The 27,465-nt window shown below is 41.5% G+C and overlaps 3 protein-coding genes across 4 annotated transcripts; all 3 read right to left on the bottom strand.

Moving 5' to 3' along the window:
• Positions 1–32: 32 nt before the first annotated feature.
• Positions 33–5,697, bottom strand: sirt4 (sirtuin 4). Its single transcript, XM_085777270.1, has 4 exons — positions 5,679–5,697; positions 2,583–3,067; positions 1,053–1,347; positions 33–385 (listed from the first exon to the last, which is right to left on the bottom strand). The coding sequence occupies exons 2-4, from the start codon at positions 3,065–3,067 to the stop codon at positions 233–235; spliced, it is 933 nt and encodes a 310-aa protein (XP_085633396.1). The 5' UTR covers positions 5,679–5,697; the 3' UTR covers positions 33–232.
• Positions 5,697–16,205, bottom strand: sxph (saxiphilin). Of its 2 annotated transcripts, XM_085777269.1 has the most exons (18): positions 16,055–16,205; positions 15,629–15,786; positions 15,080–15,243; positions 14,256–14,355; positions 13,975–14,151; positions 13,714–13,876; positions 13,536–13,600; positions 12,326–12,483; positions 12,000–12,186; positions 11,754–11,902; positions 11,571–11,661; positions 8,655–8,702; positions 8,394–8,576; positions 8,102–8,249; positions 7,155–7,237; positions 6,885–7,069; positions 5,927–6,113; positions 5,697–5,833 (listed from the first exon to the last, which is right to left on the bottom strand). In XM_085777269.1, exons 2-18 carry the CDS (start codon positions 15,681–15,683, stop codon positions 5,790–5,792), a joined length of 2,187 nt encoding a protein of 728 aa, XP_085633395.1. In that variant the 5' UTR covers positions 15,684–15,786; positions 16,055–16,205; the 3' UTR covers positions 5,697–5,789. The 2 variants fall into 2 exon arrangements, with proteins under 2 accessions (XP_085633395.1, XP_085633394.1); XM_085777268.1 differs by lacking the exon at positions 16,055–16,205 and having other exon boundaries at positions 15,629–15,912.
• Positions 16,055–27,299, bottom strand: sfi1 (SFI1 centrin binding protein). Its single transcript, XM_085777262.1, has 31 exons — positions 26,965–27,299; positions 26,809–26,880; positions 26,589–26,699; positions 25,780–25,874; positions 25,570–25,687; positions 25,306–25,408; positions 24,704–24,860; positions 24,443–24,604; positions 24,253–24,323; positions 24,082–24,174; positions 23,893–23,990; positions 23,392–23,458; positions 22,284–22,414; positions 22,118–22,199; positions 21,850–22,028; positions 21,682–21,757; positions 20,618–20,713; positions 20,443–20,519; positions 20,225–20,327; positions 20,044–20,140; positions 19,630–19,790; positions 19,473–19,547; positions 19,200–19,274; positions 18,921–19,097; positions 18,641–18,834; positions 18,479–18,562; positions 18,208–18,394; positions 18,070–18,109; positions 17,797–17,941; positions 17,590–17,689; positions 16,055–16,445 (listed from the first exon to the last, which is right to left on the bottom strand). The coding sequence occupies exons 1-31, from the start codon at positions 27,114–27,116 to the stop codon at positions 16,284–16,286; spliced, it is 3,540 nt and encodes a 1,179-aa protein (XP_085633388.1). The 5' UTR covers positions 27,117–27,299; the 3' UTR covers positions 16,055–16,283.
• Positions 27,300–27,465: the final 166 nt, after the last annotated feature.

Genomic DNA, 27,465 nt, shown 5'->3' with positions numbered 1-27,465 from the left:
TGTGAGTGCAGAGCAGACATGTCAACTTTAGTCATTGAAACCAGCAGCGGGAACATCTCCTGTCAGAGACGTGTGGAGGATTCTGGCTCCTTTTGCTTAATATGAAATGTGTCCAACAGTTGACAACATCATCCTCAAAGTGATTATGTTGTTACCTTGTTAAAACTGAGGTAGTTTGCACGTCCTTTATGTCACGTGAATGCAGCTTATTCACACTTTGTGTCCATGACAGTCAGAGCGGTTGGATGGCCGACATCACTTCACCACAGCGGCCGCTCACTCTCAGCTCAGCCAGGTGGTCAGCTCTCGTGGGTCCGATGTTCAGGATGGCAACTGGCAATTTCCTGTCACCGGCTGCTAGCAGGAACCTGTATCCTGAGTATACCTCGGGAAATATTAAAGAGATAGTTCAACATTTGGGCAAATTGGCCCATTGCCATAATCCCTATAGTCATAGCAGTAGGTTCGTTAATTTTAATTGTCGGTGCAAGCTATTTTTAGAACGGCGGAGGAGAGCTGCGAGCTGCTCAGAGCTACGGGATAGAGCTATGGGATTTCTTGGTTTCCCTCATCAAACTCATCAAATACAAAATCCAACAACTAGAGGTACAGAGACTGCTTGCTGAAAAACTGCCCCTGAAGGCACATCAGCTGTTTTGCATGAATTTACCTTGAAAACAACTCCTTCTAGTAATGTTCCGTTATTATCTCATAGCGTGGTGAATGTGCAGGTCACAACTTGTCCACCAGAGTGTTTTGGAGTTGTTGGATTGTGTATTTGATGAGTTTTATGAGGGAAACCAAGAAATCCCATTAGCCACCGTAGTGTAGCTCTGAGCAGCTCGCGGCTTGGCTCAGCCGTTCTAAAAATAGTTTGCACCGACAATTAAAGGTAACGAACCTACTGCTATGACTATAGGGATTATGGCAATGGGCCAATTTTCCCAAATGGTGAATTATCCCTTTAAGAAGGAAAATAATTAAATGCAAAAGATCATAAATAAATGTGCTGTGACTTTGTGTTATTATGTCTAAAGTGCTCCAGAACCAACCTGTAATGACGACCCTACGACTAACACCGCGTCCGACTCTGCCAGCCTGTCGTGCACAAACTGAACCGTTCCTCTCCTCACACTGTCTCCAAAAAATGTGACCTCAGGCTTCAGTGTTCCTCCACACTCATCACAGGAGGGAACTCTGAAGTGGAGAACCTGCTCGTCCTCCAAGAAGACATCCCCGTCTGGAGCCACAGCGCCGGCCTGAGCCCTCCAGTCCGGGTTTAACAATGTGAATCGTCTCTGGAGCTCCTCCCTTGCCGTGATGGCACCACAGCCCAGACACATCACCCTGTAAACACACAGATTTCATCATTCACTCATCAGCTACTTACGGTGTCAGCGCAGCCATGTAACAAAAGCATTGTTTCTAAAGTCATAATGGTTCAGCCAGTTTTGGTTTTTATTTGCACAGCTTCTGAGCTGCTACTGCTACTAACCTCAAATAATGGTGTGATTTGTGGTGCTGAGAGCAAGTACATTTTAACAATGACAACAATCTTTGTGAAACATTGCAATGTAAATTGATTACGGTAGATTGGGGGACTCCTTAAAGGATTGTTCACCATTTTGGCAAATTGGCCCATTGCCATAATCCCTATAGTTTTAGGAGTAGGTTCGTTACCTTTAATTGTCAGTGCAAGCTATTTTTAGAACGGCGGAGCAGAGCCGTGAGCTGCTCAGAGCTACGCTACGGAGGCTAACGGGATTTCTTGGTTTCCTTCATCAAACTCATCAAATACACAATCCAACAACTCCAAAACACTCTGGTGGACAAGTTGTGACCTGCACATTCACCACGCTATGAGATAATAACTGAACATTATGAGACAGAGTTGTTTTCGAGGTAAATTCATGCGTGTTCCCATCAGAGGCAGTTTTTCGGCAAGCAGTCTCTGCATTTACCTCGAAAACAACTCTGTCTCGCAACGTTCCGTTATTATTCCATAGCGTGGTGAATGTGCAGGTCACAACTTGTCCACAAGAGTGTTTTGGAGTTGTTGGATTGTGTATTTGATGAGTTTGATGAGGGAAACCAAGTGGGATGTGCTGCCCTTTCAATTGTTCTTGAATTCTCTCAGCAAGTACATTTACTTTTAAAATCTTTGGGTGCTGAGTGTCTGTATAGAAAAGTTGTCTCAGCTTTCTGTCTGATAGTAACAGAGGAGGATTAGGGCCAAGAAAAGGTGAGTTCTGACTTTTTTCTTATATTATGTATTAGTCATAATTCTGATTTTAAAGTCAGAATTCTGAGAAAAAAGTTAGAAAACCCCCCCCCCCCTTTTTTTTTTTTCACAGTGCTCTAACCCTCTTCCATAGATAGTGAACAGTGAGGCCTCTGGATAGTCCAGAGCAGCTGGGATATTCCATACAGCATTTAGCCTGATACATTTAATACCATTAAGAGAAAAATGTTTTTTTTGTTTAGGTTGAACCAACCTTTTATTGCTGCTGTTACTCAAGCTAAGGGTCTAAACTTCATCTCTACCAGTGAGGGCCCACGGTGAACGTGTCAGGTTTCCTCACCTGTGAGCACAGCCATGGAGCTCAGTCAGTCTTTTCTGTCCTGCTTTCGAGTGAAGTGCGTCCACATTTTGCGTGACCAGCCAGTGCAGCTTCCCCCTCTCCTCCCACCTCTGCAGGACCCTGTGAGCAGAGTTGGGCTGATGTGAGGAGAACTGTGGCCACCCCACAAAGTTCCTGGCCCAGTAGCGCTGACGGGACTTTGCGCTGCGGACAAACTCGGCGTGCTGCATGGGTCGTCTGTCGGTGCGGGCGTACAGCCCCACGCCCTCTGAGCGATAATCAGGGATGCCCGACTCTGTGGAGAGACCTGCTCCAGTGATGACAAACAGGCGCCTGGCTCGAGACACAAAGTCCTGCAGCTGGTCCACAGACTGGGCATCGGTGGTGCTGCAGGCGGGGACAAAGGTGGACATTCCCGCAGGGACTGAGGATGTCCTTCTTACAGGTGCTGAATTTAATGTGAGGGTCCACCAGGGCAGTCTCATCTGGATCGGGACAAAGACAATGCTGATGTTACCACACTTTGATGACAGGTGTTACCCTGCCTTCTTCCACTGAGGGGCAAACATTTCCAGGGACCCTGATCGACAAATTACTCAATTTCAAACAACACATTGATGTTCTAATAAATAGTTGAGGCATTTTATCCCACTTTCTGTTCTTTTCACCCTATACAACATACAAAAAAACGTATTTGAACATCCTTTAAATTATGGTTTTCGTCACATTTCCTACTAAAAAACCTAGAGATTCCCCAGAAGAAAACCATACGCGCCTTATCATGGTCCGACTATAATTCTCCCTTCAGCCCACTCTTCCATCGCTTTAATCTTTTGAGGCTTACTGGGTACAGAACACTAAGATGATGTATAGTTGTGCACAAATACCTTATCAGAGGAAAAATGGCAAAACCTAAAATGCACCAGTTTCAATGTTGTGTGTGGAGGACCACAGATTTGGAACGAGTTTGATGACACTCAAAAAATGTCACGCTGCATTTCAATCTTTAAAGGAGACATATTATGCCCCCCTTCCACAGATTAAAATAGTTCCAAGGTGTCTTAAAGACAAATCTGTGACATGCTTTGGTCAAAATACCCCAAGGATCAAACATCACAGCTCTTTTGATACTCTCAAAACAGCCCTGTTCAGAACAGCTGGTTTCAGTGCCTGTCCCTTTAAATGCAAATGAACCACTGCTTGCCCCGCCCCTTCTACCGGTCCCAGGTAGGGGTGGTATTATGCAAATTTGAATCCTAGTAACATCACTGGAAGACAACTGAGGGAACAGCTCATAAAACCACATGGATTTCAACATAGGGAGCCTGCACATTACAGACATTTTTGTAAATTCTCACATTTTGGGGGCGGGAAGGCAAGACAAACACCATAAAGAGCCTTCAAGAAGTGATATTTTCATAACATGTCCACTTTAAGAAAAACCTAAAGAAACAACTACTGTCAACGTATGTTTCATTGATCAAGTCATATGAGTGGGTGACTCGCTGTGCCAGAGCTGTGTTTCCTTTCATGGATGTCGCCCTTGTCAATGCAGCCTGTTGTTTTTACACACCCAGCCACTGTAGGAATGTCAACACCTTTAAGATTTTTTTATGATGATATAGTGTGTGTGGAAATAAATCATTTCATTCTATTCAATATAGCACCTTACTCTAAATTCAAACTGTGACATAAACATGTTACATAGAAGAAACATGCAATTGGGTCGATCAGTATGGATGTTGTAACTAGGCATGATTTAACGAGTGTAGGAACCATAACTCTAACTTCAGTTTCTAACCGGGAAGTTTTACAACCACATGCTATGTTAACATGACCTTACCCATCCTGCTTTTATGTTCCTCTGTAACAGCTAAAGCTTGAAGAATCTAAACGTAGCGGAAAAAACAGAGAACAAAAAACACTAACACAGTCACTTATCTATTTTCCCTCAGTGCTCTTCATTACTACACCGGCTCCTCACAGCTGGCTAACTCTAGCTCCAATGTCAGCTAGCTAGCTAACTTTAAGGGACGTTAGTGAGCTAACTGTTACTGTACCTTGTCTGAGTCACAGCGGTAACTACACTTCGACGTTGTTGTAGTGTCTAACACAACAGCAGTTTATTAACAAGCTGCAGTGTTAAATGACATGTCAGAGGTACACGGGCTAATACAAGATAGGAACCTTCGTCGGACTGCGGCACTATCACCAACAGGAAATGACCCAATTTTATGGAACACCAAACACAGTCGCTGGGAGAATTTAGCTGTTGCTCCCGTGACAAGGATCACGTCCATCTTTGCTTGAATTATGTGATTCACTGCAATTAAAATACTAATATTTCTTGTATTTTATATTTTGGTGGGGAGATAAAACAAGTACATTTCATGTACATCCAGACTTTTAACAACATCTGTAAACAAGAACATACATTAGTATGAAGGCAAATACAGAAAAAAATGTTTGCATGATGAACTGCATACCACATTGTTAGAAATGGAGATAAATTTAAGAAAACACAATAGTTATTGATAGTTTGGCAATCTAGAGTATCAGAGTTTCTTTTTCATACCCAGACATGTTTCGACAGTCTTGTTCAGAAGCGTCACTAGGTGTTGGCGTGACATGTCTTACCAGCTGATGTTACTGTACATATTGTGTTACAAGTATTGTGAATAATCCTCAATATTTATTATTGGTAAGTAATTCTATTTATGTATTTATTTATTCAGTTTATAAGAAACACTGTTAATCACACTTATTTAATATTGAGGGATGCAATGCAAAAATCTTAATGACACCTAGATAAACTTACACATGGATTTTATTTCCATATTCTATACATAATTATTTTACAGCTTTATTTGAATGTGTAGTATGACTCCTGCAGTGCATCACAACAGCCTCTTTGTGTTGAGATTTTGCAGAGATAATGTGAGAAATTGGACAGGATTGGAAATATTTTATATACAAAAGCATTTCCTGTCATTGAGAGACACAAAGATTACACATAACACATCACTGACTTATAGTAAAAGCAAAGGCAGTGACTGACCACAAGTAGCAACACTTAAAGTCCTGCACTTCATTCACCGTTTTTGTGCAAAAGCAGTCACCAAGCAGCTCATCCAGATTTTCTGCGATGATACAAGTGATGGTTTTAACCAGGAAACACAGGAAGGGTCCTTTCCTTCTCTCTGTCCGTTAGAATATGCTGCACACATCCTGACTGCAAAAGTCCAAGATGTCTGTACCAGGAAAAAGTAAGGTCAGCATTAGAGTTGGTTACATGTCTGACAGGCATAACAACAATCCATCAGTGTATTTGGTTGTGGTCGTACCAGAATGCGTGCAGTTGAAGACCGTCTCTGCACGAGTGTAAAACTCCTCTCCGAGGATGGAGCGGTAGTCCATGTGACTTGTGTGGACGAAACACTGTGTGGCATCTTTAAACAGCAGGTCACTTTCTCCATATTGTTGAGACTCAAAGAGCTTGAACTCTGTGTTTGGATTGGCTGCCAGAGTTTCCTTTATGATAAAAAAAAAAAAAAAAGCATTTAAAATGTTAAACGAATAGTTCACCAAAAATGAAATTCAGTCATTATTGACTCACCTTCATTCTGATGAATACTTTATTAGTATTTTTCATTTTTTGGTGAACTATTAATTTAAAGGACAATTCCGGGCAAATTCAACCTGGAGCTGTAGTTTCCTAAAATTTTAGTTCTAAAAGAATCAATCTGAAGATTTTCTTTTTAATGTCTCCTGTTCTGCAGTAGTTCTGTCTGTTCCGGCATCACCACGGCAGTGTATAATGGGAGCAGACCGATCTTACACTGTTTAGGCTGTTCACATCCTACAAAACCGCAATTTTTTTTTCAACAGACAGCGTCAGATGGGCACTTGCTTGTTTATTTCAAGAGAGCCGACATGTTTGTCAACGGAGCTGTAATACAAAGTCTTAAGCAAACAAAGTTTTGTGGGATGTAAACAGCCTAAGATCGCTGCTCCCATTATATGCTGCCGTGGCGATGCGGGGACAGACAGAACTACTGCAAAACATACAAAGGAAAATCTTCAGATTAGACCTAAAATATTAGGAAACTATAGCTCCAGGTTGAATTTGCCTGGAATTGTCCCTTAAGAATGAATATCCACCGGCAATGCCAAAAATCATATTTCAGATTTCTTCCTATATTCATCAGAAGAAGTGGAGCTGCCATCAATCATTTATTGTGGGAGGGATTTTGTGTAAAGAACCTGGTTTAAAACAAATTGATCATGTCAATATAAGCTGACCTGTGACTTCATGAGAAAGTCGTACACTCGTGCCGTGAGCACTGGTCGTGTCATGATGGTGTTGGGTGGGACGACCCCCAGGTTGCAGCTCTCCCACTCTGACAGCGGGGCTCGGCGACCGTCCCCACACAGCAGCTCAAATTCTGATGACGTCCACCCGTCTGACCAACCGGTGGAGCTCAGACCTGAAGCACAACATGACAAAGACGCACTGTGACACAATGAACACATCACTGAAGCAAGCATCAGCCAGTCAGTTCAATGTCTCACTGAGGATGTTGGCCTGGAGGTTGTGTTGCTCCAGGAAGGCCACGTCGCCATAGCTTTTTCCACTGGGATCTCCCACCAGACACCTATGAATGACAAGAGAAGGAGTTCAGGGCCAGCTCAAACAAACTATACTGTAAATACTAGATATATTTTGATATGTTTAATTAATTATATCATAAGTATGTCTGTATAGATGTGTATGTGTACACATATATAATTTCTCTGTTTATAAATTTGTATTTGTACAAACTAATTCATAATTCAGTGCATTTCTAAAGATCTATTATTACTGTAATTAATTACAGTAATTAATTAATTTATTTATTTATTTATTCTTTATCTTCCAATAATGTTGTTAATTAAGAAGTGGAGGGATTTTTATTGTTGTTGTTTATAATTTTTATTTGTTGTTTTTTATTCATATGATCCAAATAATCCAATAAAATATATGGATATAATTGAAAAAATAAATATATATATACGTATATACAGCACATACTCTCTCGTGTAGCTCCAGTAGAACTTAGCCAAACAAATTTGAGATCTACAAAATGTCACTTCTTCTTAAATAAACTATTATAAATAACAATGATTCAGATGTCTACTATTCGTAGTACTGCACCATTGTTTTCTGTGAAAAAGCACTGATGCACACTAACTATTGCACTTTAACTTGTTCAGTTGATATTAACACAACTCCAAATAAAAGTGTGTGTCTATAAATAAGCATTTTAAATATGTGAACCTAACAGGTGATAGTATGTCAGTGTTGTCTTAATTCAGGTTTAAATAAATTCAATTCACATCAATTGTATTAAACACATTCAAACAGGGACACACATGAGACATAATCTACCTTAATCACAGAATAACCGTGCAGGAAAGGGATAAAATCTGCTTTTTCATAATTTGAGCAAAAATCTCGGACATAGTTTAGCCACTGGTACCTTAAAGCCCCCATGTTGCCATAGTAACGCTCATTGTGGTTGTCAGCACAGCGTTTGGTTGCGGCCTCCCCAGTCCCTCCCATACACACTTTACACAAATTCCCCTGAGTGCCAGGAAGACAGCCTTTCCAAAACACCTTGTTGTACACTGAGGACACACAAAGAGACAGGCGACAGTTACACGTCAGAGTCGGTGGAATGGAAACGCCAAGAAGACCGGCTGCTGACGACAAGAGCGCTGTCTCTGAGGACTGCACAGTGCACAAGTTACATGAATGATTTGAGCCAGCACCTTGGTCTGGGTCGCAGGGCGAGCTGCTGTTCTGCTCGGGGCTCAGTGTGTGTGTGTGTGGCAGCAGCCAGCCCGCGGGGCTGTACATGTGGCTCTGACAGGAGCGACGCCCTCCCAGGTTCCCAATGAAGAGGTTTCTGCTGGAGCGCTTTGCCACTGCTACACCCACCAGGGAGGGCAACTCTGGGAGGACAGACAGTCACACAAGCTTCACATCACTGTGAATCAGACATTTGTAGGTGGGTTTTGTTTTGATCTTACCGTCTGTCTCTAGGTGAGTTGATCCTTCTGCAGGCACACATTTTCCTCCTGAGAGAGACCAAGAGAAGGTCACAGATATAGATCAGACAGAGGGACCGCAGCTTCAAGTTATTTTAGAATATCAGACAATAATAAAAAGACTAAGTAGAAACTGCATTGAAATTGGAGGCCTGTTATCCATATGAGCTACCTTCAAATATTTTATAGCCAGTTACTTTAGATTTTAAGTGCTGCAGGGTGAAAAGTTGTAAAACATGGCAGATAGTGGCAAATGGCAGAATTGTAATTATATATTTTAATTACATTTCTGTTTACATTTTCATTACATTACATTTTCGGATTAAAACATAAAATTCCAACAGGGGAGGAAAGAAAATGTAAACTTAACATCCTTAATTGTTTCATGGTGAATTTGTGAATAACATCCAAACCAAATCCCAGGTTCTGATTCTACAACGTTGTGTTTTTCAACCCTGGTTGCAGACATTAAGTCTTCAGGTTGTCAGAACAGTTAAGAATGACCTTGAGAGATGGCATGACCTTCCCCTCTCCTGGATGGGCAGAATCAGTCTTATAAAGATGAACATACTCCCCAGGTTGCTTTATCCTTTGCAGATGTTACCATTATGGATACCAAAGAAGGTTATTTTAGATTTAGAAAAAGCCTTTTCACGATTTATCTGGCACAATAAAAGACCCAGAATTAAAATTAAGACTTTACAACTGCCAGTGGAACGAGGGGGCCTAGCCCTACCCAATCTGAGATTTTATAACTGGGCCTGCCACACCCGAATAGTCTGGGACTGGCTCCAGTCTCATTTAAAATCTGAAGCGGGTATCGATGAATGGTTCTCCTCTCCCTACTCTCTGCTGAGTAAACTTGTTAGTTTTGGGAAAAAGAGGTTGCCATACATTAAACACAACCCTATTGTTTACAACACTATCAGAGTCTGGCGAGACCTTACAAAATATTTTGGGGAAAACATTTCATCCTTTGCATTAACGCCTGTGACCAGAAATGAGGAGTTCGCCCCAGGAATTAATAATAGAGTGTTTGATAGCTGGCATAAAAAAGGCATCAGGCTCATTGGGGATGTATACGAGGGCAATACGCTGATGTCCTTTCAACAGCTTCAACAAAAATACAACATTGCACCTGAACACTTTTATGGGTATCTTCAACTCCGTAGTTTTATTCTGTCAATTGTGAAAAATCTCCACACAGACACTCCCTCTCCCAGTGATATAGAGTTATTTGTACTGAACCGAAAAGACACAAGACATTTTCTCTCTCATTCCTATTCACTGCTCTACTCCTTAGATTCATCAGATATAGGGAAGGTGATACAGAAGTGGGAACGAGATCTTGGTGGGCATTTTATTGAAGATGACTGGCATGAAGCAATAGTCTCTGCCAAAACCACATTTATTTGCAACCGAATGAGAGAAACCCAATTTAAAATACTCCATAGATCCCACATAACACCATTCATTCTTAACAAGATGGATAACCAGATCTCCCCTCTCTGCATCAAATGTAATATGTCTGTTGGGACATACATTCACTGTTTCTGGGAGTGTCGTTTGATTGCAAGGTTTTGGAGTAATGTAGCCCAGGAGTTGAGTAAAATTTTCTCACGCAAAGTTACAAAGGATTCTGGCCCTTTCATATTAAGCTTGCCGTCAAAAACATTATCTTTGAGTAGAACAGATTTTAAACTATGTGACAAACTTCTGTTTCTGGCTAGGAGATGTATTTTAAAGCAGTGGATAAGTGACAAACCTCCAACGGTCACACAATGGTACCAAGAGACGTATAAAGTTTTACCCTTAGAAAGACTTACTGCGCGAATGAAAGGGGATGATAATCTGTTTGAGGTAACATGGTCGGCTTTTCTGAGGTACTTACCCCCACCCCTCCGGGACACTGTAAATAAGGGGAGATATACTTTAGACTGGAATACTTCCACTAGATGATTTATGGTATCAGATGTGTTATTGCCAGTCTCTAACTCTCCCCTTCAATGCTTTTGTTTATATCTTATACGACTGTATCTACTTGTGTAATTTTTTTATGTATTTTAAATTTAATTTTATTGTTTATCTGTCTGTATTTCGTTTACTTACTTTTTTAAAAATCAATTCCTTTTTAATTATTATTATTTATTTATTTATTTATTTATTTTTCTTTTCTTTGTCTTTTCCTTTCTGATGCCTTTTTTACTTTTGGGGTAAGGACAGTCATGAGCTAAGTTTACATTTGGGTTTGGATGGTGGCTTGTTTTTCTTTCCGTATTGATATGTGAATACAGAGAGCACTTGTATGTTGTCGATGTTTTGTTCAATAAAAATCAATAGAAATCTATTGAAAAAAAAAAAAAAGTCTTCAGGTTGTCCATCTGTCCATCTCTTTGTTGTGAGCATGAAATCTCAGGATCGCCCTCTGGAGATGTCTTCAAATTGGGCATCAACATTGACTTGACTTTGGCTTTTATTGTCCGCAAGGGAAGGTTCTTTTTCCTGTCTCTGCACTCGTTTGACAAAAACACAACAAACATCGACTTGCACTCAAGGAGGAACTGATGAGAGTGGTGGTTGAAGTTCAAAGGTTAAATCACTGGGACACAAAACACATTTTTAGCCCTAACTAAAAAAAAAAAAAAAATCAAACACAGTTTAAAGGGATAGTTCAACATTTTTGGCAAATTTGCCCTAATTGTCGGTGCAAGCTGTTTTGTCCAAAGCTCAAAGATATTCAATTTACACTGATACAGAAACAGAAAAAGTTTTCAACAACTAGTTTTACCAATAATTAAAAATGGTTCATGATTTTGAGGAACCTGATTTTGGTGTAACCTTCTTGTTGAATGTATTATGATGAGAGACCTTAGAAAAACTAAATATTTCTGTTCTTACCATAATATTCAGTTACTACAGGGACAAGACCACATCTGCCAGCAATGAATGTGTGAGTTGCGTCCAGCGAGACGGCATCCACCTCGTCCCTCTGTCGGACAGGTGCAGGTTGAAGTTTTCATATGATAACTTTATAGAGTGTGACAAAAAAAATCCAGATGTTGTGTAATTTATATGACTTACCTTAATTTTCTCGATGCAGTTGCGCAGCGAGGCGGCTCTAACACACACCAGTGGGTCCGACTTAATACTGAGAGCCCACTGTTCACACTTCTTCTGCTCTGCGTGGCTGATGCAGCACCATCGCACAACGCTGTCCTCCAGGGAGCTCCCTGCCAACACACACAGGATCAGTGATGTCACACACTCACTGCCAGTCTCTTTTCAATGTACACACGAGCAAGCACACGTCAGTGGAGCGGTGAGCACCTTCGTGTCCAAGACCTTTGAGGAGAGCCACATAATCCAGCCCCAGCACCTGACTGACGTCCATGTCGTCTGGGAGAATGGCTAGTTTATCTGTCACATCTTTGAAGAGAAGATCACTCTCCCCAAAAATAGATGAGTTGAAGAGTCGGAAGCGCTGCCTCTCTCGCCCTCGTTGGCCAAACAGCATCTGAATGATAAGAAAGAGTCCTTAAAGATCTTTCCTATGAGGATTAAATGATAAAAACAGACATGGAGCGCACAAAGAAATGTGTGATATTTGTGGAAAGGCAAAGGAGTGAACAACAACAACAAAAAAAACAAAGTACCTGCACGGCCATTAAAAATTTGCGAGCAACCTTGCGAAAGTTGACTCTGGTGACCATGCCCCCCCCTGGGCCGCGTCCCAGGTTACAGGTCCTGAAGTGGCTGAGAGGAGCCTGTGTGCCGTCAGTACACAGTAACCTGAACTCATCGCTCTCACTCTCTGAGAAAACAGACAGGATGAAGAAGAAGAAGCAGGTTGGACAGAAGCTGGACGTTTCACACCACAGGGACCACACCTCTGACACCCAGCAACATGCTGAGGTTCCAACCAATGAGTTCTCTGAAGGCTTATGCGTGGTGAATGTGCAGGTCACAACTTGTCCACGAGAGTGTTTTGGAGTTGTTGGATTGTGTATTTAATTTGATGACGGAAACATAGAAATACCGTGCAGCTCGCATCTCTGCCCCGCCGATCTAAAAACAGCTTGCACAATTAAAGGTAATGAACCTACTCCTAAAACTGTAGGGATTATGGCAATAGGTGAATTTGCCAAAATGTTGAAATATCCCTTTAAAAAATGCCCATTGGTATTTACTGTATTCTCTGTGCTGCTGGTTTTCTTGTATTAATAATATGATCACATCAATGTCAACACTGTGTCATTTGCTCCATTGGAGTTCAGTGCAGTGAACCATCATAAGCACCGCTAATGGAAACTAGAATATTACATGAAATTGCTCTTTTGGCCAAAAATGGACCAATGACATAATCTAGTAGAAAACATTAAAAACTACAATTATCAAGTGTTGAGTTTAGAATGAGAATTAGAATTTTACATAAATTGTGTGATTTCATACTGTAAATAACACAGAAAATGTAGTTTTCATGAGTTTCACTTGGCCACAAGTGGTCATGATATAGCCAAAGTGTACTATTAGATGTATACAGTACATTATTGATATATTTAAAGAGCTGAAGTTGAAAATGAAATAATCAGACAAAAATCCAGACCCTTGGGAAAATTCATTCCATCTGCATTAACACAGCTAAAATGGTCCAAATAAAAAGAAAGAAAACTGGAGACAAATAGCCAGATAGAGCCCAAAGGGTTAAAGGTGCAGATGAACCCTCTGGAGGGAACGTCTTTTGGGGCATTTGGTCTTCAGTAGATGGATGAACAGTACAAAGCTGACAGGAAATTAAAAGACAGGGACATGGAGGAAGATCTGCTGTGGCTGGACAGAAACTAGAGACATGGAGATATTATTTACCTTCTATACTTTTAAGGGCTAAATGGTCCACAAAGGCAACATCTCCTGCTCCGCTCCTGAGACATCTGTGACAGAGCAAAACAGGAAACAGGAGAAATTCATTCATGTTTTAACTGTTATCTTAGATGGTTGGGATATAGTAAACACACATGCTTGGTGATCTTTGGTAAAGCCTGACCTGAGGGCTCCCTGGCTGTTGTAGTAGGGCTCACTGTGGGACGTTTCACAGTGGTAATTCTTTTGGCGAATGTAAGACTTCTGGCCTTGACACAGAGCGCACAGAGGAGCTGCCATGGCTGCAGCTCCAGGAATACAGCTGGCACTGAAGAAGGTACTGACGTCTGCTCGACGGGAGGAGAAACAGTCAGGGAGCCGAGTGAGTGGAGAATATAGAAAAGAGGACGCTTCCACACTGTGCGGATGTTAATACCCTCCTTACCCTGACTGAGGGGCTGCTCCTTGGACCAGCTCAGGTAGTTTCTGGAGAGCAGGAAGCCCAGAGGAAGACTCCACCCAGCCGTCCATCGAACCCCGCTGTGACAGCTCCTGGTGCCCTGCAAGGAGCGTATGTCCAAGCTGCTGTTCCTCACCACAGCCACAGACAGGATACAGCCTCCTGCGGCATAGATGCAGATGGAGAATCACAGACAGGCTCAGACGACGGTGGTGGTGATAAGACATGTTGAAGCATCTCAGAAAGTTGAAGTTCAGTTAACCCACCATCACTGTATATCTCCTTGGCGATGGCGATGAGGCCAAACTGCTTCACAGCAGAATAAACTTCTCCTGCATCTAATGTCACGATGTCAGCACGGTTTCCCTGAAACAAGGAATCAAAAAGTTGACCTCCTTAACATGGCAGTGTTACTATATCAACCTCTGCAGAAGGTAATCACACCACTTCACTTTTCCAGCTTTTATATTAAAATGTACTCTGATATTGACGTTGATATCTTAAAGGGATACTTCACCCAAAATCGATAATGGTCAAAATGTCTGTTAATGTAAACAGTTGAGCAAGTGGAAGAGGAAATGATCACCAAAAGGCATAAAGTTAAACATAAAAACACTCTTTTGCAATATTTTAAGCAATATCAGTGTATTATTTTAGTTTTCTACAGTTTTAGAGTGAAAAGGGGAAACAAAGCAGCAGCCTGCAATAGAATGGGAAACCCAGGAGACTTGGGGTCCGTTTCACAAAGCAGGTTTAGTGAAAACTCTGAGTTTGTTAATCCTGAAATGAGGCAAACTCTGGGTTTTCCGTTTCAGAAAGGGAGGTAACTCAAACCAGGGAAAGAGGAGTAACTCCAGCCCGTTGTGTATAGATGCAAACATAATGCTAATAAAACCCAGATCAAAATATTATCATCATCTTGTGGAGGCGCTGTGGATTTACTGAAGGATGCCTTTAGGAAACCAGTAAACTCATCAGTCATCCTGGCGTCCTATTCTGATATTTCCTTATGTCCCTGACACATCATTGAAACCTGAGTGAAGAGCGTCGCATTGACATCATGTTGCATGTGAGGTGAGGGACGGCTCACCCTGATCCTATCGATGCAGTCACTCGTACTGGACGCTCGTATGCACGAAAGTCTGGCAAAAGCCGCCACGACAGCTGGAGGCAGCGCCGCCACCAGAGCTTTAGCGAGTTCTGCACACTTCCTCTGCTCAGGGTCCGACACCGTGCACCACCGCATCTTCTTAGCTGTCAGGCAAGGAACAGTTCCAACAGTCCACACAGGTCAGTCGGAGGAGTAACACACTGTGTATCTTCTGCAGAATTTAGTTGTGTTTCATGCATATTGGTGTTTTAAGATGCAGATAGTTCTTTGTACATTCATTAATGAAGAATATATAAATCCAGGTTTACATATCAGTAAACTGTGAAATAAATAATATATCCACATGGATGTAAAAATCAGTTTTAATGTCCTGAAAGGCAAAGAGCTCGACAAATAGGGCAACAACTGTTCCAGCAACAACCAAAAACAAAACAAATACAGCACATTTAACAACACAGACAGACTGAATATGGGCAAAAAATGACTTATCTGTGTAAATAAATGAACTCTTTTAGCCACAGAACTTACCCCTGACGCAGCAGACAAAGATGAAGAAGAGCAAAAAAGCATAAACTCCTCGCATTCTGCTCTTTTGTAGATCAAAGGGTGAGACAAACCAGGCTTAAGCAGTGAGCAGCACACGGCGGACAGCTGTCCTTCCTCTTAGTTTGAAATCCCTGATTTCCCTGCATAGATTTTCCACAGTGTTAGAGGCGCTGGTACGAACGGGGAAAAAGAAAAGCTATTGCGCAAGGGCTGCTACTCTGAAAACACTAAAGTCACTTTCTGCACACATATGGAAAATATTTCGCACCATCTGTCACAAGCACGACCCCTATCCAATGTTTTGGAGATTTAAAGTGCAGAGGTGAAGGCTGTGTAAAGGTACCGACATACAATGTTTCTGCAAGTTTAAAACTGTTCACATCCACATAACAATAATAAAAGTATTACCTGTACATTCAGATACCCTCTCAGTGGCTGAGTGCAGTAGAGGGATAAAAGTTTTAAAAAAAAAGAAGCAAGTTTATAGCAAAATATGTGCAGAACAGAAGTTTTCTCCTCTCCTCTCCTCAAGTTGGTCTTCACATTATTTTGAGAAATGAGATCATGGCAGATGAGCAGCGGTTCAAACGCTCAGCAGGTGTGATCACGTGCGCGTGAGGACCTTTACAGTTTCCTGTCACGTTGTAAACACAGAGCCGTCAGTTTCCATGTCTTGAGATTTTTGAGGGAGGGAGGTGTGGAGGACGGTCTGTAAGTGCTGGATCCTCTCTGCGTGCAGCAGCATCACCGGCTTCCGTTTGGCCAGGTCTGTGGAAAGTCTGTGGATGCGCTCCTCCAACTGTCAATATCAGAAAACATCAACTGTGACACAAGTGAACTCACATTCAAAATTAGTGAATTGATATAATTTACGTATATATGAGTTCTGAATGCTGCTTTTTTTTTTTCGAACAGAAGAATGTTTCAAGCCATCAGAGTCATTTACAGTGCCTATAAAAAGTCATCATCCTGCCAAAATGTTTACCTCACATTACACCCTAGGAATTATAATGAATTCAATCTGACTTTTTAAAGATGTAAACAATATAACCCTCCTCATAAAAATATTTGTGAAAACAATTTGGTCATCAGCCCCTAGAATGGACCATTACAAACTTGCTCAGGCTCAACCAATCAACTTTCACATCAAACACCAGACTGCCTGACCCCACCTGACCTCAAATGTCTTGGTTGGATAACTTCATAATAAAACCAGCTGTTTCTTGGGGATTTCACTACTAGTAGTGCAGTACATGGTGTGGCAAAGGATTCAACATGGTTAGAAAAGTGCTTTCAAAAGACCTCCAAGATAAAGGTGTAAAAAGGAACACGTTAGGTGAAGACTACAGAGTGCAAAGAGTCTGGCACCACCGACACCTGTCCTAGATCAGGCTGTCTATCCAAACTGGATGACCGAGCCCTTTGACTGAACTCCAACATTTCTGCAAAGAAGAACAGGTAAACATTCCCTAATCTAGGTGTGCAAAGCTATACAGACTGATGGCTGTAGGTAAAAAAAAGGTAACTCTACCAAGTATTACATCAGGGGACTGATGACTTTTCAACCCTGTTATTTTTTATATATATATAAAAAAAAAAAGTATTAATTTGCAGAACTGTCATTGTCTCTTTTCATTAGTTTGATATTGCAGGGATCAATTTGTAAATAAAAAAAAAGCTGAAAAAAGTTTATTTTCAATAGTATTTGATTTCAGCTTGTATGACCAATATTATAGCTTCAAGAGAGTATGATGATTTTCTATAGGCACTGTAGGAAATCAGCTTCAGGTTAAGAAGGCACTAGTAGTCCACCTTGTCTCTTTCCATGCTTGGACACTCATGTATCTTCACTCCACAAGTTTGGAGTTTCTCATAAAGTAACCTTGTGCTACTGAATTGTTAACATGTGTATCATAAAAAGTGTGAACATTATATCTTCTTACCTCCGTCAGCTCCCGACAAACTGAATCTTTTTCCATTTCTTCATCCTCTCCACTCGTCTGCAGCCAATTTTGCAAAACCCCTTTCAGTTTTTGCCATGCCCTGAGTGGACACACACACACAAACACACACAATCATTATTTTCTGTGGTGACAATATCAACAACCACAGAAGCAGAATGATAAAACTGGTCTTTCTTTCTTGCCTACCGGAGCTGTTTCCTGTCTGCTTGGAAGCTCTTCATGTCCAGCTGAATGCTGAGCAGTTCTCTTGTCAGAGCTGACACTGGATCAGTTAACGTATCTCCAGCTTGAGGCGCCTCAGTTTCTTCACTGGATGCTCTCAGATGTCTCTCTTTAAAACACAGCCAAGACAAACTTGTTTTGACTATGCTGTTCCTGGTGGCCTTTATAATAAATCATGTTTACATAATGAATTAAATAATTCAAGACAGAAGAAAAGAAAGAAAAGTGAAGCCATACCTGGAAACCTGGGAGCAACAAGGCTGCTTGATTTCCCCAACTAAAAAACAAACAACATGATAAAAACTCAGCTTCAATCACTTAACTTAGCGCTGAATACATATTGATATCAGTCCAGTTTGAACAGCTGAGTGTTACCATATTGTGAGAGCCAGTGTTCATGAAGGCAGAAGGAGGTAAAAGCAGGTCTTGGTCCACAACAGACAGCTGAGGCTCAGAGTGGGGGGGTGAGATGCTCTGATGTGTGGAGGCAACAGGAGGGCGGGACAACACAGCAGGATGGGATGTCTGCTCCATGGCAGCGATGCCAGACTGGTTTTGGTTACTCGAAAAAATAAAAAAAATCATACCATTAGCATGATGTTTTAATTCAAGACAGAACAGAACAGAAACAGAACACATGTTCTACCTGTTAAGTGGAAAAAACGCCATTTGAGACTCAAACAGCTCTCCACGGCTACGTGGCTTGCGTCGAGGCATACGGGTGGGAAGACTGCAAGAGAATAAACTGTGTAAGATCGAGTCCGTGTATAGAACAGAGATTCACAGCCGGTGGGTGATTCAGACTTACAGCTTGCTAAGCGCTCCATCCTCAGCGTCCTCATATGAGGGAACTCTCTCCGGTCCAGGTGAGGACAGAGAGAAGGTCACACTCTTTTTTAGAGGTTTCTCTTTGGCTGCTCGGTCTCCTTGTGGTTTGCAGAAAGTCCGCCATTTCCATCGCATAGCACAGCGTCGCACCACTCTTTGGATGTGACAGGACTTCTGCGGGACACAGAGACTTGAAGAGATAAGTACCCACGATGTCCGACGTGACACTAAATTCAGTGCATGCACACACACACACTCACGTGTTCCTGTCGGTGTTGTGTGAGGCTCACTGTGAGATCATTCATGTGAGCGGCGTATGAGAGGATACACGTCACGCCCTCCCGCAGCAGCTCGTCTCTGTAGACCTGTGCAGCTCTGGCCGCCTCTTCCTGCCTCCTGCGTTGCTCGGTGACGCACAGCCTCCATCCGTACAGCACCTGTAGACGGTTTACACACAACTATCAACATGCATTAAAGCCTCTGATTGTCAGTTCAACAGTTTTAGCGCTCCATTTCCTCCTGAGGAAACAAAGTGCTACCTTGGCCTGAAGAGTGAGGGACCAATGCCAGAGCGCTCGCTCGTTTTGCTCAACGTCTCTCCGTCTGTGCTGCAGCTGTTAAAAGGAAGTAAACAGTGAGATAACTGCAATAAATCAGAGAGTCTGAGAGCTTTGATATCGACTCTGGACAGGAAACATCTGACAAATAAAATCATGCTGATTCTCTTTTTTAGTCTTTAATACTAACTTTGATTTTATAATATTTAACATTTCCATAACATTAGAGGGACATGACATCAAACATTAACAAACCTTTATTTTCCACAGCTCAAAGTAGCTCTGGTACATCTTTAGTCTCAGCAACAAGATACTTTGTCGTTTCATCACCTATGACACAATCACATTTTTAAGAACTCCTGTCATAGCATGTGGGCTTTATGTAACAGTTTAGGGAAAGTGAAATATAAACCTTATGTTTCCGGTATTGGTGGTGATACTTATTCCACATTTCCAGTGCTTTAGAGAGGAGTTTGGAGTTATGGTGCCGTCTGGCTTTTTCCATACAGATCCTCTCCTTCCGAGCCTCTCTGGTGTGTTTCCTCCACCGTCTGAAAGTCTGCAGCTGATGCACTAAAGAGAGAAAACATTCACTAACAAAGCGCAGAGCATTTGAAAAACATGCTCCTCATTTTCTCAGAAGAATTCATCTCCTACTAGATGAAGAACTTTGACAAAACACACAATGAAACAGTGATCACATATCCCTTTTTTTTTCCCCCCCCCCCAAAAAAAAAAAAATATATATATATATAATGTAATAGGGTTGAAACTATGCTGCCTGCAGAGTTCTGTTGTTACCTTCTACACAGTGCATGGCTGTTACCTTGGTTTATGGAGCACTGAGCTCTGCTGACTGCCTCCTCCTGCTGCCGGCGCTTTGACACTGCACGTGTTGTTGCTTCTCTCCAAGCAAGAAAAACCTTCAAAGATTCAGTGCAGACAAGTAGTGAAAAGGCAGTAACTTTATTGGTTTTCAACACTTATCCACCAGACTGCTTTATTACCTTCAACTGAAGAGAGTGGTCAAAGTGATGGTGTGCTTGCTGCTCCAGGAGCTGGACCTCCGCCTGCAGCTCTGCGTTCTCCCTCCACACTGACAGAGTAGTCCTGGGGAGACATACCTGAAACTGATGATGCTGACAGACACCTGTGGTGTCTCATTTAAAAACAAAAAACTTTAATATTGGATTTTGAAGAAAGTATCTATCGTTGTGTTTAATACCTGAGAAAGTGCTGTGTTTGCTGTCTGTAACGTTCCTCTGTACGACTGTAGATCTGAGCCATCTGCAGGTGGTGTGTCTGTGAACAGAGCAGGGCGTGGTGTTTCAGCTCTCACACTGTCTTTATTGCCCCCAAACATATGAGATCACATCATGTCAACACATTATGTACTGTACCTTCCAGGCCACAAAGGTGTATTTGAGAAGTTTAGTGTCATGGTAACGCTGCATCTCCATCAATTTGCTTTTTCTCACTCTCTGGTTCTGAACAAACTGATAAAACACATACAAATAAACAACACATCGAGACATGACACCAATAACTGTGCACATTTGATTTTCTTTAAAGCAACATTGTGGAGTTTTTCGGCCTTAAAATAATGTTTCCAGACTCATTGCAATGGTAGAAAAATGGTTAATAGGATGAATGGTGCTGCCGCCGCAGCCTGAGCCAGGTTGCGTCGGCTGAAACTGCACTATGTAACTTCCCTGCACAGGTACGAAACACTGCCCCCCCCTTCTCCCCCCCTCCCCTCTGCGTCGAGGGAGAGACGTGGTGGGTAAAAGCGAAACTACGGTTCTCTTCTGGTCGTCGTCGCCGTTGTCGCCCCCCCCCCCCGACCACCCGACCACCCGACCACCCGCCACACAGTCTCCTTGCAAACATGTGGGAAATACTGTCGTTTATTAATGGGAATAAACGCTGGATGCGCTCGCTGTTAAGTTTCGTTTTCGTTTTTCCCCCCAGACGATAGCGCTTCTCAACCTGATGGTGGAAGCACTGCGCTGAAACTCCGCAATGTTGCTTTAAAGTATGTAAAGGCACAGTGATTTATCAATTAATTGAACAACAGAGTGATTATCAATTAATTCATCACAGAAATCTTTTAAACTATTGTTTGTTTGGACACGCAAATGAAGACACAACTAGCAGAGGCATCTTTTTTTTTTTTTACCTTTTGTTGACAAAAACTATTGAACTATTAACCAAGATAATAATCTGCAAAACACTGGAAATAATGATGTGCCTGTGATGAGCTTTTAAATAGCTTTTGTTCAGTGCAGTACTAACTGAAGGCAGACAGTGGTGTTTGTGGGACACATCCAGCAGCTTACAAGGCCACACCAGTTTTCAGAATTTTTTTCCCCTAAATTCTAATTAGTTTTTAAAAATAATTTTTTAAATCTTAAGCCAAAGGCATTGATTCCTCACAGGACGGGACAACAAGTACAACAGTCACCTTTTTCCATCTTTCCAGAACCCATTTCATGCAGAGCAGGTCTCCCTGGTGGCAGGCCTGCTGCTCACGGTCTCTTCTGACATGCAAACCAATAAACAAACAAATAAACCTGTGATCAGACTGCAGTGTCGGCAATAAATCACCCCTGCAGCACTGAGTCTGTCTCACCTGTCTCTGATCTCAGTGCTGTTGTCCTTCCACTGCGTCATGGTCCTGTGGAGGAGTCGGTGCAGGTAAAGATGATCGGAAGCTTTCTGTTTCTCTTCCTCATTGATCTGCCATTCTGTCCTTTGCCTCCAGCGAGTCCAGGCTCTCTGCGCCAGGCATCGCTCCTCATGAAGAATTGCCTGTTGATGAGTTATCCATGAGTGACACACTACTGACACCCAGCTGTGCTCTTTATTGATAACATAATATCCATCTATAGCTGGCATACCATCCGCTCAGTAAGCATCTGCTCCTTGTGTTTCTCCGACCGTCCCCACCAGGTGTAAAACACCCAAGAGTACTGGCGCTGCCTGAAAACATAGTGTACAAACAAATCAGGTCACCTCTGCTTGGTTTAGGGTGAGAGGTTTAGAGGGAAATCAACAATAACTCACTGGTTGTAGACTTGAGCCTTGTATCTCCTCTGTGACTGGAGTCTCCTCTGCAGAGTGAACTCTACCCACAAACTCAAACACTGAGGCAGCGTGCGCTCTGCAAACCAAACATCTGCACGATGCTCCAGCTCCTGCAAACACGCATGGACAAAAAATGCATAACAGGGATTAATATCACATATCTCTACAGAAAAGTATTGAGGGTTAAAAACTTATTGGGGAAATTTTTTATTGTGAGTGAAGATTATTTTCATTATCCATTAATTTGAAGAATGAACAAAAAAAACAGACATAATTTGCAGAGATGTAGGGAAAAAAAGATGTGTTCATTAAAAAAAAAAATAGGCGAGGAGCAATTTTCTGTTTAATTACTAATCACTTTATTGACTAACCATATCATCTCTACAGTGTAGAGAGAAATGTTTTATCTATAGCAATATAAATATCTGTTAACACTCCTAAAATAACAGCACTGCAAACAGGCACACAGACTTCTGTTGGAGACAATGTGGAACCTCTAAGGCTAATCACGTTCGTGTTTTTTAGACCTGTCCAAAAATCCAGTCACACTGGAGGGAGGTGGCTACCGAGATAAATACAATAATGGGGGTGGATTTAGATTACTCTTTTGTTACTTTATATCTCAGTAAAATGCCAGAAACAGTCCTACAGAAGGATGAATATTTATTGGAGATACTTTTGGCAAGTAGTAGGAAAGCTATAACCAGAAAATGCTTTCAACTAGATCCTCCAACATTGGACTAGTAGCGTGGGTCATTAAACTAATTTACTGTGTGGAAAGACTTACTTTTGTTTTACGACTTAACGCTGTACTGAACCCTGGGAAAAATGGATTGTGTATGCACTTTGAATAGTATGACATTAAACCTTGATGTATAGTATGTGTAAAAGAATATTTAGATTTGAACTGTAACACCCATGAGGATCTCATGTTATTTGTACAATATCTGTTGTCAGAGTAATCCAAACTATATTTGAGTGACTAACTCAATGATATACTATCAGTTCAATCAAAGTCCTTCTTGACAGATAAGTGCCTCTAATTCAAAGAAACACATGTCTGTTCTGTAAACATTGCTCTAAATACCTGCATGTGTCTCTGTTCAGCAAGTCTCTCTTTCCAGTAGTGAAAACAGCTGCTCAACAGGGACGTGCTGCCAAAGGAAAAACATTAGAAATTATAGAAAAAGCCTACAAAAACGAATTGCACAGGAATAACTTTGTAGTGTTTGTGTAAGTTTGTAGATATAAGTCTTTATTCTAAGCAATATATCCTTTGACTCTACAGCAAAATGAAAACTCCACAAACCAGATGTTTTTGCAAAACATTCTGATTATCAGGATAACATTGACCTTTGACCATCTGAATAAAAAAAAATTACATCACTTCATATTGTAATGTCCATATGGACATTTATGTTAAATTGTGTTCTGGCCAAAATCTTGTCTTATGATTTTACAATAACCCTTCACCTAGGATTTCTAATTAATGTTTGGGCCGTATTTTAACTGGAATGGTTGAACAGGAACATTGAGAAGGGCTCCTGGCTGTCTCTGTTGCAGAGGCATAAAAAGTAAATAAAGGCACCTGTAGTTAGTCTGCGCCATGTCTGTTAGCAGTTGAAAACTCCTATCTTCAGCCTCCTCTAGATGGTACTGCCATAGCTTCCAAAACTTCTTTGTCACCTAAAGGAAACAAGAACATAACACTACTTACAATTCTAATTGAAGTATTTTACTTATAATGTCATTTCAGGATGGGTTCATATTCTATTACAGTTTGATGATGATGCTGGAGAGCCATGTTGTTGTTCATGCGTTGTGTTTTCTTCTGGGTGGCATTGAGAGAAAGTCCCTGCAGTCCAGCTCTCTGCAACAGCAACACATGGAAGTTAATAGATACAATGAGCTCATCCTGTACTTCTGTTGCTTCCTTATTGGTCCTCACCAGTAGATGGTGTTGGTAGTGTTGCCTCACCATCTGGTTTACCTCGGCTTCATCTCTGCACAGTCTCACATCTACTGACAAGCTCAAGAATCAAACAGCTGTAGTGATAATTGTGAGAACTTACTATCATACAATGGACTGCTTCTGATGCTGAAACTGGTTTGAAAATAGGATAAATAAAATAGGATACAAGCTTTCCACTGCTCCAGTGCTCTGCGTTGGACGCTCTGTGTGGCTAACTGTCCTGCAGCTTGTAAACGGTGCTCCTCACTCCACCTGCGATGCAATGCATTTCTCCAAATACCCCAACACACCCTTGCCAGGTGGAGATGACAGGTACGCTGAACTGCACCTAAAGAAAATCAGGAAGTGAATAATAAAAAATAACAAAAAGTGTGCAACACAGCTCAGAAAGAGGTGAACATCCATACAGGCAAGTCATTAAAAGTACCTCGAGACTTTCTTTCGGTTTGGCAGCAGGACACATAACTCATCCACTGATGCAACATTTTTCTTTTCAGTTTAAGAACGAAATGAAGCGAAGCCTTGGATTCGTTCTCTCTCTGGCAACAGGCAGCTGTGTACCTTTCTCTCCACTGAAGCCAAGTCTTTGCAAAAAAAGAGAGAAGTACATGCATCATCACACACAGTTAACACTGAAAATACTACAGAGATTAGTATTCTAGATTCAAGATTCAAGAAGACTTTATTGTCATTGTACAATTGCACAACGAATTTCTGTTGGCACTTCTCAGGCTTGCAATCAGTCAAACAGACAATTAATAAAACACAAACAAAACATAACAAGACAAATAAGACAAATATAAAAATACCAGCAGATACAAATAAATAGGAGCAATATATAAAAAAAATCTTCAGTTCATGTGAAACCAGCAGAAAGATAGGTACCGTGCAGAAAAAGTGCAAAAGGTGCTTCAGTCAGTATTCAGGGGCTGGGTGTGTGTGTGTAATTGCAGAGGGGGGTGATGGAGGCCATTTGTATTTACATACAAGAAAAACTAATGAGTTATGAGTGAACTGATGAGTGTTTACCCTCTTCTGTAAAGCCAGCGCCTGCTGTTTGAGGGCTTGGTCCTCCAAGATGTAAAGGACTTGTCGTTGCTGTAGTCTAGTCTGCCATAACCTCCATGTGGAACTGCAGATGTAAAAAAAAAAAAAAAGAAAGAAAACATTTAATAATTTAAAGATCATATGCAGAGATTGACAATACTGTACAAACACCGTAGTTGTTTGTAAGTTTGTCAGACCGGTGTCTGTATGGTGCTGTACTTCACTTTGTAAATACAGTGAACTTACTGTGCAGTTGTGAGTCTGTTATGCTCTAAAGCCGATTCAAGCATTCTCTTCTTCATTCGCCTCATCTCGGTGAAAACCTCCCACCTGTCCCAAACCAGACGCATGTGTTGCCTATCAGCTGGTTCAGGGAATAAAGTGGTTAATCACACCACATCTGACCAGATTAGGGATTACACGAGACTGTATATGTTCTTGTTTTCAGAATCATACCATGTGATTGAGCCTTTTGTAATTTGCGTTGTTTTTCCCTCTGCAGTGACATAAACGTACGCCAGCTTTGGAATGTCACGTTATACAGATAATACCTGAAACACAAAACAATTGATCAACATTGGGCTACAAGACTGGTAAATCGAGTGACAAAAGAAATGCTTAGATTATCTAGTAGATTCTAGTAAAACAATATAAAAACTACTTAAAGCAGAAGTAAGCGGAATATTTGTGTTAATATAAGTCTTAAATAGTTATATCTTCCAACAGCAATCACTTATATAGAGTGTTTGGTCTGAAACACGGGTCTGTCAGTCACTCTGCTCTGCTGTAAGCCGAGGAGAAAACTTCTTGTATACTTCCTTGTATCCTACAAGCTTTATCCAATGAGGAGAGAGAACGGCATAAAGGGGCGGTCCTCTCTGTGTGTGCAGCCAAGGGATGCGCGTGAATGTGGTGACGTAGGGACGAGGGCGGGGACTGCTAACTCCATCGGCTGACAGAAAGTTAGCCAAAACGACCGAATCGCTTAAACAAAGTACAAACGTATCATCAACTAAATTTAGGTCTCACATTTAACAATTTATACATCTGAATTATGAAGGGCTCCAAATAGATAATTGTAAGGTGTCACCAGAGCAGGTTGGGAATCATAGGTTTAATCTTTATCATTTTATTTTGTATATGTTTTTTGTATGTGAAAAGTAACTACACCAGACAGATAAAAAAAAACAGTAGAGTTAGTACAATGTTCCCTCAGAGACCATACAATGAGAACAATCAGGAAAACTGCAGGGCTCGGGGTTTACCTGTAGTGACACTCTGCCCGCATTGTAAGACTCCACTCCCGCCTGCATGTCCACCACTCATCTCTCCATCCTTGAAGCGCTCGCCTCAGCAGCACGCTGTCATAGTGAGAGCTGCAAAATACATATTTCCTGTAACCAGATACCATGCCTTATCTGTAATCATGTGCACACGACTTCTTACAAGAACTTTATTTTGCAAAATGAATGGAACATGTTTTACTTGGCTCTTTGAGGAAGAACTCGGCCGAAGGTGTTGTGCATCCATATCTTCAGGAACTTTCTGGCTAAATGCCTGTGACGGTTGACAAAAGTCAGGCTATAAATGATAAAAAAAAAAAAAAAAAATTGTCATAAAATAAATGTAATGCCATTTTACCTTATCCTCAGCTCCTTGAGTCTTCCTCCTTTGTTCCAGCTGTATCCAACTTTGTAAGGAACCTTCCTAGTATGAACTTTGCGGATTTGTTTTGTGTCACCACTGTTTGGTCTGGGTCGTCCTGAGTCAAACTTTCTACTGTTGCCCTGCATTGTGGCACGAGTTACGGAACTGAAGCACTGGCATCAGTTCTGAACGAAAAGCGACAGTGTACAACACTTTTAGACCAATGTATATAACAATTTTAACATCTTTTACCAGCGGGGTAGAAACGGTTCAAGTGGTAACTAGTGCCGCGCATTTGTTTTTCCTTGTCACGTGACCGCGGGTGTGACGCAGTGATTAGAGCTGTGGCTGTGAGATTCAGTTGCCAACGGCAACAACAGGCTGCAACGACTCCGAGTCGTGGGCGTGAAACGTTCCTCTCTTTAATGCTGTCAGTTTAGTAGCTGTTATGGGACCCTTTCCCTGCATAAAACAGCTTGAACTGTTAATGACATC

Source organism: Trachurus japonicus, chromosome 5, assembly GCF_045865225.1.
Source record: "Trachurus japonicus isolate A0001 chromosome 5, Traja_1.0".
Taxonomy (NCBI): Eukaryota; Metazoa; Chordata; class Actinopteri; order Carangiformes; family Carangidae; genus Trachurus; species Trachurus japonicus.
Note: the sequence above shows the minus strand (reverse complement) of the source record. Positions and strands in the feature narration are given on the sequence as shown.